General features: G+C 35.9%; 1 protein-coding gene across 8 annotated transcripts in view; it reads right to left on the reverse strand.

Moving 5' to 3' along the window:
- Nucleotides 1-12337, reverse strand: part of gria1b (glutamate receptor, ionotropic, AMPA 1b) — a 66791-nt gene that overhangs the window by 38767 nt on the left and 15687 nt on the right. For all 8 annotated transcript variants that reach the window (XR_013204927.1, XR_013204929.1, XR_013204928.1 and 5 more), the window contains exons 4-9: nt 8622-8806; nt 6371-6424; nt 5246-5404; nt 4770-4937; nt 3061-3165; nt 2591-2701 (exon numbers count right to left, since the gene is read on the reverse strand). Coding sequence is in view for 5 of the 8 variants with exons in the window: in XM_077233262.1 (XP_077089377.1) it covers nt 2591-2701; nt 3061-3165; nt 4770-4937; nt 5246-5404; nt 6371-6424; nt 8622-8806 (782 nt within the window). In the remaining 3 variants the exon portion in view is untranslated. The remainder of the gene's footprint in view (nt 1-2590; nt 2702-3060; nt 3166-4769; nt 4938-5245; nt 5405-6370; nt 6425-8621; nt 8807-12337) is intronic.

Below are 12337 nucleotides of genomic sequence, written 5' to 3' on the forward strand. Positions count from 1 at the left end.
CACCTAAAGGATTATTAGGAACACCATACTAATACTGTGTTTGACCCCCTTTCGCCTTCAGAACTGCTTTAATTCTACGTGGCATTGATTCAACAAGGTGCTGAAAGCATTCTTTAGAAATGTTGGCCCATATTGATAGGATAGCATCTTGCAGTTGATTGAGATTTATGGGATGCACATCGAGGGCACGAAGCTCCCGTTCCACCACATCCCGAAGATGCTCTATTGGGTTGAGATCTGGTGACTGTGGGGGCCATTTTAGTACAGTGAACTCATTGTCATGTTCAAGAAACCAATTTGAAATGATTCGAGCTTTGTGACATGGTGCATTATCCTGCTGGAAGTAGCCATCAGAGGATGGGTACATGGTGGCCATAAAGGGATGGACATGGTCAGAAACAATGCTCAGGTAGGCCGTGGCATTTAAACGATGCCTAATTGGCACTAAGGGGCCTAAAGTGTGCCCAAGAAAACACCCCCCACACCATTACACCAGCGCCACCAGCCTGCACAGTGGTAACAAGGCATGATGGATCCATGTTCTCATTCTGTTTACGCCAAATTCTGACTCTACCATCTGAATGTCTCAACAGAAATCGAGACTCATCAGACCAGGCAACATTTTTCCAGTCGTCAACTGTCCAATTTTTGTGAGCTCTTGCAAATTGTAGCCTCTTTTTCCTATTTGTAGTGGAGATGAGTGGTACCCGGTGGGGTCTTCTGCTGTTGTAGCCCATCCGCCTCAAGGTTGTGCGTGTTGTGAATCAGTCGGCCCATTCTCCTCTGACTTCTAGCATCAACAAGGCATTTTCGCCCACAGGACTGCCACATACTGGATGTGTTTCCCTTTTCACACCATTCTTTGTAAACCCTAGAAATGGTTCAGCGTGAAAATCCCAGTAACTGAGCAGATTGTGAAATACTCGGACCGGCCCGTCTGGCACCAACAACCATGACACGCTCAAAATTGAATAAATCACCTTTCTTTCCCATTCTGACATTCAGTTTGGAGTTCAGGAGATTGTCTTGACCAGGACCACACCCCTAAATACATTGAAGCAACTGCCATGTGATTGGTTGATTAGATAATTGCATTAATGAAAAATTGAACAGGTGTTCCTAATAATCCTTTAGGTGAGTGTATATGAAATGTGTGTATGAGGAAACACAGCTGTACATGCACGTGTTGACATGATTATAAACTATGAACAACATAGGTATAGTATTACAATCTTGCAGGCTATAAAAAAACAAAACGAATCAATACTTGAGCTGCCTAACCACCGTCAAAGAAGACTCCTTAAGGGAAGAGGGTATTTCTTTTTGGAGTTCCAATGAAATAGGATTAATAGCCACTCAAAACTCTTGAGTCAAACCTCAAACTGTGCCCGTAATGAACAGAACAGTAAACCCAGCATGGTTCAAAAGATTCACACTACCTCTCACCTTCCTGAGAGGATGGTGATTCACCCCAGAGGCAAAGAACAAACTCTTCTGAGAGAGGGATCATGTGGTGACTCAGGGATCATGTGGTGACAAGTTTTGTAGAATTTGCATCATTACTTAGTATAAAACAAGTAATAACCTACCAGGAGCACAAAAATATCACAATGTACACTGTGATAGTAGTATTGTTAAGGCTTTATTGTTTTTGTCTTTGTTGTATGCTCTAACGAGTTTGTTTGTGGCTACAGAGTAAAATGGGAGCGGATAGACCTGAAGGAGAGCCGCACAGAACCTATTTTAAATAAAACTGATCCACATTTCAATATTAGTTTTAAAAAAAAAGGTAATAACCATGGTTATTATAGTTAACTGAAACTAAAACCATAAAAATAATTATTGTTGCTTGAAATAAAATAGAAAAAAAACTTAAACTTATTTTATTACAGCTAGATTCCAAGGCAGCATTTCTCATTTTTATTTAGTTTAGTTAACTTGATTTAGTGAAATAACTAAAACTGAAATAAAAATGAATATAAACTATATTCTGTAGATTAAAAAAAGAAAACAAAAAAAATGAGAAAGACTCGTTATCTTTAACTATATATTTCACAACTTTGACTTAAATATCATTTACTTTTATTTTAAACTCACAATTACCCTTTATATTTTTACTTTAAGGAAACAAGCTTCCATATAAAATGCACAGACAGCTGTAAGCCATTTGTAGTTCAAATGAACTGGTAACAATTCACAACCTTGCACAGCAATATAGGCAACCGATGAAAAGAATTTGGGTTGAAACTATCCGTTTTGATAACCAAAACAATCATGTTCATAATCCTGTTTAGTGAGAACTGGTGAAAAAAATTGCACACTTCAGCTTAATGTTACTCACCTCAGGATCATCATGTGCTTACAAACACAAATTGAAAACATGCACACCATTTCATCTTGATGACACTGATGACTTGTAATCCACCCTCATCAAACATTTCCAGATCAGAAAAAAAAAAGTAAGAAGTCTGAAGAGACACTATGGCCCTATCTTTTGAATTACGCTTTAAAACAAAAATGGATAAAAAGCATAACTAACTGTAACATTACTATCTTTTCATAACAACTGCAGTTGTATTGAAAAACTCACCAGGATGGTGGTGACTACGTAGGTCCGGTTTTGCAGTCCGAACGTCTCATTGAGTACGTTGCTGTAAGTAGCTGTGTTCACATATTTCTCATGTTGGTTCCAGTAGCCCACCTGCAGGCAGAAGGGAGGAATATCACAGCACTGCACAGGAATTTCAGAGACACTATTTTTAGGATGTTAAATATTCATATTGACGGCTTAAGAGGAGCTGTAATCACATGAAATGCACACACGGCTCTTTAAGCCTTCCTGTGACTAACACTTCATTCGCTTTCACCACAGTCAGTGCTAAATTTTCAGGCACAACCTCAGGTTAATCATTGTTTTAAATCAAATTTATGTCAGAAGAATGTCAAGCACCAATGAGTTTACAAATTTTGAGTGAGATGTAAGAATGTTCGATTATTGGGATGCTGTGGTTAGTGTGAACCCAATTTCCGTGCAAGTCAAGAAAAAAAGATTTGATTTACTTTCTTGGGTCCATTCGGGCCAAATTCCATCACACTGACAGTGAAATTGGTCCGATGTCCTTTGTCATTAAACTGAACATGTCCTGTAAGTCCTTCAAACTGCACCTACAGAGAGAAATACGCACAATTAGATTGTTCATAATTTCATTTTGGAACTTCAATAGGTGTGAAATCAGATATACATTGTTGTACAAGAAGCCAAATGACAGTTATGATTTGGCTGCATTATTAATCCAAATAAAATTTTAATCACCATATGGCTTAGGGTGATTAGCAAATCGCAAAGGCTGTGATTTAATTAAATAAATATATGTACTACTAGGTGTTTCAGATTGAAGCGCAGCACCGTGTTCATTTATACACAGTAAATTCTGCTCCACACAAACTCATCTTCGCATGTGCTCTGAGTTTGGGATGCTTATAACATGCATTTGGGAACATAACATGCACCAACTAATAATAATAATCACAAGCACAGCAAACTTTAAAAGCTTTAGAGCTTAAAAAAAAACTGAACTATATTTTTCCCATTTCCCATTTTTTCTGTGCATTTTAAATGCTGAATGGCCAGATCTGGGTGATAAAATAGGCTCTGCTCAAGCCTCTAAAAACTTTTTGTTGGGCTGTAACTAACGATTATTTTGATAATCAATCTATCTGTCGCTTATTTTTTCAATTAATTGATTTTTCGAATGAAAAAATCTAAAAATTATTATACATTAAAAAAAAAATTTCATTAAAAATGAATTTGAATCCATTATTTTAAACAATTTTATTCCATATCCTGCCCAATGCTGTCCCCCAAACATTGTGTAATATAAAGTCTATGAAAACAAATATAGTGAATGTATCTATGTAGGCTATGCTGTACATTGTAAGCAAGAAAAGGGTTAAAATACAAACGTTACATTCTAAACCTAAATACAACATAAAAAACTATTACATAAATGATAATAAACAAAAAAACACAAGTATCAAGAACACACACATTCACTTGTCTGAACATAGTAATTTTTTTGTAATTGTAACTTTACTATTAGTGCTTATAAATGATTACTTGTGTTACATGTAGAATTTAAAAACTACACTTAATTTCTAACAAAACATATTTTAGCAAAATGTACATTTTAGTCAGATTTATTGCGCTACTATTCTACTGCGTGCCGTCTGTTTGACGTGTATGCGCGCACCGGCGCTCGTTCATTGGAGTCTGTGAAGTTTAACAAGACTCGCTTGTCAGAATACAGTAAATACTCATGGGACTTTCTAACAATTACAGATAAGGATACAACCATAAAATGTAAGTTATACGCTGAGGAAAACAAGAGACTGGCTGATGTTTTCGAGCACAGCGCGCAGACGCCACTTTTCATAATTGATAATACTCGATTTTATCTATTAGCCTAATTAAAATGATTGTATTTACAAACAACATATCTTAGAACGATTGCCGTGAATTTCATCAGATTACCGATGAAACAAAAGCAGCTTGTGTTTGCATAAATGAATCAAATTACTTTGGATGTTAAGATGACCCTGATGCTTTGTTTGTGGGCAGGTTATATAGAAGCGTAGTGTGTTATTTCATAATTCGGTCCTTAAGTCAGTAGAAATACAAGACCAGTTCTGAGGTTTACAGGTCCCCCGAACAAGTACCAGCTCTGGCATGAGAACTAGCATTCTTTTGGTGTAAGAAAGGGACTGGTTACCTGCTGTAAAGCTCTCTGAATGTCGATGCCCTGGCCCCAGGGTGCAGGAGGGTTAGCCAGACACTCTCCTGCATTCCCTCTGCGAGATATATCAATGCGCTGCTTTCTCAGGTTCTGGAAAGCAGTGGCCATGACAGTCACTCCGTCATACGTGAGTGCTCCAGTGTACTAAGACGTTCCACAGACACGGTTTCAAATGAAAATTTAGGAAAAAAAGAAAGGAATTTATTCACAACATTTGGATTTCACGGTGAGTATCTTGCCCTGCTGAAAAGACCCGCATATGTTGGTATGTTTGTTTAGTATAAGTAGCAACATTCCCTTGATCAATCATCTTTACCTCTAAAACGCATTACATAGGCTGGATCAAATGGGAATTCAAGGTCTTTTCAGCAGGATACATAGATTTTTAAGTCCATCATGAGAATATTTACAATTATATTTGTATGACTTATATTTTTAAGACCTTGCTTTACCTTGAGCCTCCTTTTGGGACTTTTCAAGTCTTTACTGTCGAACACCAGCCAGTCCTGTATTGTCCTGCTGACAGAAGGATTTGTGTAGTTCATGAGCTGGAAGCCTGTCACATTGGCACCTCCCTTCCTGAATTCTGTGAGATTAAGATCCAGAAATCCCTGAAGACAAACACCAAAATCTCCATTTATTCACATACCATTGTGTAACATAGAAAGTTTCAGGATTTTGTGTACTCTAATGAAAAAAGAATAAGCAAATGCAATAATTGTATTCTTAGAACTACGTTAAGAAATGGTTTCAGGGTATTGCGACTCTAAAGTGAGTAAGAATCTATTGCAGCAATAAGTAAAATTTTACAGAAAATAGTCAAATAGAGCTAAAAAACACAATATGAACCCATAATTAGAGTCAGAACACTTTTTAGACATAATTACATATTCTTAGACTAAAAATAAGAAAAATACCCAAGGGGCTGTATGGTCATCAGTATAATATGACATGGATACAAGAGAGTCAGTGCTAGAGCTAATGATACAGTGACTGACATGCATAGACATACATAGCATGCTGGGTAAATATCATATTGCCTGTGTGATAACAGCTAATTAATTGTATCTGTGTTTGTGTGTATGTTTGCTCATTTGGGTGTCCCATGCAGCGATGAACCCCAGGAAACTCTATCATGCAAAGTGTTGCATCCTTGCTGCTTTCATCATAATTGGTTATGGGATGATATATTTTTTATCATTGCTGAATTACGCACTTGGCAAAAGAGTGTTGCAGTTTGGAGTATTTTCTTTTCTTCCCTCACAGAACCCAATTATAAATTTGCAATGCTTCCTGTGAAGTCACAGTTCATGAGTGCTGTATTACAGTTTCTTCAGTCAGCCAATTAAACTATTATTTTGTTACTCCACTGAACTGCTTAATGCAGAGTATTAATTATATTAAAATAGAAACTGAAATAGAAATATAAAAACTGAAGCTAGGAATAATAAAATAAAATGTCTGAGCGTTCCCTTGCGATCCCATTCAATGTTCAAGTGGTTAACCGACAACACATCTTAAGTAGCCACAAGGCTCACAGTTCATTTATGCACTAAGAGACAGAATGCATCACTTACCAGGTTTGCTAGAATGTAGTGATAGTTCTTCATGTTCTTTTTTTGCGTTGCAATCTGAAAGACAAATGCATGAGAGCGTAAAAGAGCACCTCTCCCTCACCATCAGCTAATGGCAGGCCTCTTTCAGTCAGCACCAGTTAAAGTATCATTTTTAGCCAGGCTCTCTAAATAGAAATGAATAGGTTAGGGAATAGTCCCATCATTCGAGACTTAATTGTACACCCTCCCAAGCTCACTGAGTGTGGAATATCTGTGATCAGAAGGGGCAGTTGGAACTACACGAGAAGGAAGGGAGGAAAGAAAGATTTGGCATCTGTCACCATGGGAAGTCCAATTATAGGACTTAATGACTACATGTGCATGAAGACCAGAGGAACACCTGTGAACAGCAGCGGGCCTCTGGAAGCACACTGTCAGGGTTAATTGTATTGGATACTGATTTCTGATTATTTGGTTTTGCAGTGGTTTCTTTGAGATCTTGACAGTCTGGAAGGTGATTACTATTGAGAAGAGTAATTGCATTGGTGTGCCTGAAGGAGGAATTCATTGTTTCTCAAATCATTTTCTCAGCTCTCTGGGAAAGGCATGACATAACTTTAAAGTGTACAGAAATATCATCTGCTTTTTTAGATGACATGTAATTTTCTATAATTAACTCAACATAAAATTTCAAACTGTCTAAAAATGAACTGAGATGTCCCAGAGTAACTTATTTAGGCAATAAAGTCCAGAGAATACACTATGCATTATGTAAAATAAAAACAGAAATGTCCTAAGAAATTAAATGGGGACAGAGCGGATAAAATAATTGTTTAACAGAGGAATAAATGTAAAGCAGTACAGTGTTGTAATAGGAAGCATCTTGATATGTGTGCTAAGTCTGTGTTTTTGTCTGTGTCCTGCTTTGCTAAACGTTAAGGTCAGATGAAACTCCACAGAAGTTTCCAGCCTTTTCGACCAATGAATTTCCATCACACTCACTTGTGACATTTGCCCGCTGATTGTGATTACTAGGCAAGGTTTTTTTTATAATAATTATTTTCATAAAACAACAAATCACATGATCCTTCAGAAAACATTCTAATATGCTGATTAACTGCTCAAGAAACATTTATTATTATTATCAATATTGAAAACAGATGTGCTGCTTTTTTCTGAAAGATCATGTGACACTAAAGACTGTAGTAATGATGCAGAAATGCAGCTTTGCCATCACAAGAAATAAATTACATATAAAAAAAATAATTCAAATAGAAAACAGTTTTTAATATGTAATAATAATTTGCAATATTACTGTTTTTTTTAAATTAAATAAATGCAGCCTTGGTGAGCATTAGAAACTTCTTTTTAAAAAATGCAATGCAATGTTTCCAAACTTTTGACAGGTACTGTAATTTTATAAATGATGAATATATTATAATTATAATTAGATAATATGATTATATAAATCAATCAATAATATATTATTTATTTAATTCAATGTATATTTGTTTTTTTTTTCAATGGCCTGATTTACTAAGCATGTGTATGCACAAATTTGTGATTGAAATCTGCATACAAACGTTTTCAAAAACAAATCATGATTCGTCAATACCTTTCGTTCTTAAATTTATTCTAAATTTATGAAAAAAAATGTAAGAACAACTGAAACCACTCCTATGCAAAAATCACATACTCTTGGTGGGCTAATAAACATGTTAAGATGAAATTTTAGATTAAATTAAATATATTTAAGATCTTTATATATCTCCTTTATATAAATATATATATATATATATATATATATATATATATATATATATATATATATATATATATATATACACACATATACAGTATAAAGAGGCTATCAGTAAAAAGTAATAATGTTATGGCTCAAGAACAAAGGTAGCTCTGCATAAAGATATGCGTATGTACAGCTGGCTAATCAGAGCTCTGTAATGTCTGTTTAAAAGGTGTTTATTGCGTTTGAACTTGTTTTGAGGATGCCACTTTTGGCATTTAGAGAGCTTCATGTTTGCTGAGAGAGAGACAAAAGAAAAGGGTGTGCGGAATGCTCTTATATGGACATGGTGTGGGTGTGTTTTATTACATTTACTTGCCTTGTTCCCTCAAAATCAATGCAGAAAATGTAAAAATTCTGTCTGGGTCAACCACCTGGTTATTGGTTCATTGTAAAATACACTAGATACAAAAAATGAAACGCTTTCCTAATCTTTGTTCAACCCTAAGAAATGTGTGAAGCATTTACCAAGTTTAAAATAGAATTGAGTCTCTCAAGCTCGCAGTCCAGAATGATCTTGTACTCCTTCTTATTTTCCAGATCTTGGATGGTTTTCAAGAATGCCGCCTCTGTCAGGGTGTCAAAGTTTATGGATGTCACCTGCCAGGTCTTCTCGGAAGCAGTGTCCAAAATCTTCTGCAGCACTGTCAGACCTTCAAAAAAAAAAATATCCCAATAAAAAGACTCATATGTCTATAATTGAATATTTCTAACAGGCAGCTGCTTGCATGGATACCACATTTGTTGCAGCACAATATGTTGAAGCATCTGTACATCTTCAAAATATCAGTATTTTAAGACAGTGATGCAGCTCTATGAATATCACTTTAGTGAGGTACAGTACTGTAACATTCTGGGAAGTAAAGTCTTGATTTGGAAAAAACCCACATGCTCTGTTGAGTCACGTACTCCTGAGGAGAAGCTCTGTCTCCACATTCAGCAGGGGGTCTCCGCTGTTCTGCTCCAGCTCTGATGAACATCTGCTTTCATATCACTTAGAAACTCCTACTTAAAATTAAGGACTGCTAAACACTGAACTTCAAATGTTCCTTCTTCAGCTCAGAGAAAATTCTAGGTGTTTTTGTGAGGAGGAGGACCAGTAGAGACGTGTTTGAAGTTGTTTAGTCTGGACACATTTAGAAAAACCTTGAGTGATCATAGTTAAATCATAACCTTAATTTTTTTCACTAAACAGTGCTCTACTAGCTTGCTTACGTCGGATTCTCAGCATCACATCCTCTTATCTCCATGGATGTTTTTCCTCCGGGGCATATCATTTCACAGAACCAGAACCTCACGTTGAGGAACTGCCTATTGTAATTCGGTAGATCAAAGCCACTACACCACCAATTGTATAAATTGGATAGCTATGCTTTTCTTAGAGGAAATTAAACAATTTGATATTAATGGACATTACTCTGCTGAGTCAGCTTTTTGATGGCTTGCTGTGAATTTCATTAGAACTGAACAACCAATTTTACTGAATGTCTCTCGCCATGCAGAGATGCAATGAATGAATAAACATGCACCATTTCAGATCATTTGACTTTTTCTTTCAGGCTGTTTAACAAGTACCTGCTTGTCTGCATGTCACGTGATGGCATCTTGCATATTGAGAGAAACTAATAAAAGAAAACGACTGATTGCTCCTCAAAAAGGAACCGTTTGAATATGACAGCATTTTTCCTGTGTATCAGACACATTGATAGGTAGTTTAATGAAAGATGATCGTTCCTTAGTAGCATTTGTATTCTTAAGGTGAGTGCTTTCCTAGCCTCCTCAAATCTAATGATTTTAACAATTTATTGAACAGAATTAAGCAAATTCCTCCATTTATTATACTGTTACCTAGGTCAATGACCAATCACAGTTTCCCAGATTAAGTAAAGGAAATTAGTTTAATATACAAAATGTGCCAAGCTTTCAGAAATGTTTTTGCATTCATAGTTTTATATTAGTTTAGTTTTGTTAAAAATGTATACCACTTTCAACAAAAGTTTCAATTTAAACTTTTATGACATAACCATTATGTAAAAAGTAAATAATACTTGATTAATTATTACTTGAAAAAAATAATTGTAATAAATATAAAACATTTTAAAAATTTGCACCGTATGGCTTGATTTGGAAGACAGAAGTTTTTCAAATATTTAAAAAGAAATCTGCTTCAATGCTCTTTTTTCTCCTAAGGAACGGTAATTAAAGATTATTCCAAACTGCTTAAGTCTTAAGATTTTTTTTCAAGAATTTCATCCATTAAATGAGGATTTGTTTACTTTATGCCACAAAAAAAATCAAAATGACTTAATTCAGTTATTATTATTTAAACATTACTTTTTTTAAATGGTAATTTTAAAATTCCTCCCAAAATGTCAGTTTCTTCAGCATGAATACTTTAAAATATTCTATTGATCAATGTCTTTAAATCCCCACCAATAACAACTAATAGAAAACAAAACGCTGCTAAGTGCCACTACAAAAATCGAAATATCTATATAGATAATCGAAAATACAAAATATAGAAATATTTTAGCATTTAAAAGTCATCTCATCAGTAAAACAAATGCTGATCAAAAGTGATATACTGTGTTTAAAAAGAGATCTGGGTGGTCATGCAGCACTTACCAACTTCAAAAGTCAATCTCATTCAGTCATGCTGACTGAGCTAAGTAACTTCCCTGTCCCTGTCCTTTACATAGAAGAACAGGATCAAAGCCTGTGCATTAAAAAAAAAAAAAAAAATTCTTTTGAAACAATGATCAGCGTTTTGATAAGTTTACTGGTCAATATGAAGGACGAATTCTGCAGGCAGCAGAATTTCTACTTCAGAGAAATCAAATCTCATATTCAACCAAAGGCAACTGCTTTCAAAGCAAAAGCTAGATCAATGCGGACACCTATAATCACACATCAGTGTCCGAGCAGCACAAATGCAAAAAACAACTCCTAATAAAGCCTGACTATGCATTCAGTGGAAAATTAGGCCATGCAAAAGTTCAGCAAGTGAGATGTTTTAATGCAATCTAGCTGGCACATTTAAATGGGTCAGGAACGCAACATAAACTTAAAGAACTTAATCCAAGACAACGTTGATAAGCCAATTTATTTATTTAAATGAATTTGCATTTATTGTGAATGCTTGGTTGCACTTTCTGTCATGGGTTTGGTTAATAATTGGTGCTGTCATCACATTTGCTCGTACATTACGGCCAACTAGGAATCTTGGTGTTAAAAAAACATGATGCATTTTGCTTCACTGTCAAAATATGTATCAAAATTTGTCCATTTCGTGTTAACACCATATCTTTTGAGCAGCTCTTGCATGATTTTTTCCCAAACGGAGCAGAAAAAATGCGTTTGGCGCAATCAACTATATCTAGAGATGAGCAGATAGAAACATTATACATATAGACACTGATCTTGGCCCACTGCATTCTATTAGCATAATATGTTAACAATGCATATCGTTAACTAAAACGAGACTACAATCTGGACTGTAGCAAAGTAGAAAGATACGCTTGGGTCTCTGCATGATATTCATTGAAGCTTTTGTCATTGGGATGACATTTAGTATAATTTGCATACTACCTACACACTTCACTTCACTGCTGTCAATACTAGTCCAAAGAAATCGTTCATTCCACACCTCTCTGTAAAATAACAGATTAAAAAGATATTTTCTAATTATAGAAACCGTACTTGGATTATTATGCAACAGAAGCCAGAATTAGGTTTGTCATTGAAGGAGCGGTGAGACAGCCATTGCATTCCCTGGCATTCATTAAAAGACTGCATCAGATTGCCTTTCGAAACGCCTCTACGGCTTTGGCCACACCAACGCTCTACCCTCTCCTCACGCCTGCAGCTTGGCAGCTAAGAAATTGTCTCGTGCCACAGAGCAAACCAGCTTTATCTTCCACCGAGCAGCACTAACCCCCAGATAAGAAGAAAGGAGAAACGGACAGTGCGTACGGTCCATCTCCTCTTAGCGTTGTCTAGCGCATCTGCGCCGTTGATGATAAGGCAGGAAAAGGGAAGGGGATGCGAGTATGGATTGTCTTGGAAGAGCAGAACTGGCTTGATATCACCTGTTCTCTCTGTTCTTCTACAAATATCTCACGTACAGGAACAAATTTAATTTCCCTCCATCTCCTTTTGAGTCCAAAGCAGTGTGTTTTCCTTGC

This window comes from Siphateles boraxobius, unplaced genomic scaffold (genome assembly GCF_051911475.1).
Source record: "Siphateles boraxobius isolate OS27281-9 unplaced genomic scaffold, OSU_SipBor_1 18, whole genome shotgun sequence".
Lineage (NCBI taxonomy): Eukaryota > Metazoa > Chordata > Actinopteri > Cypriniformes > Leuciscidae > Siphateles > Siphateles boraxobius.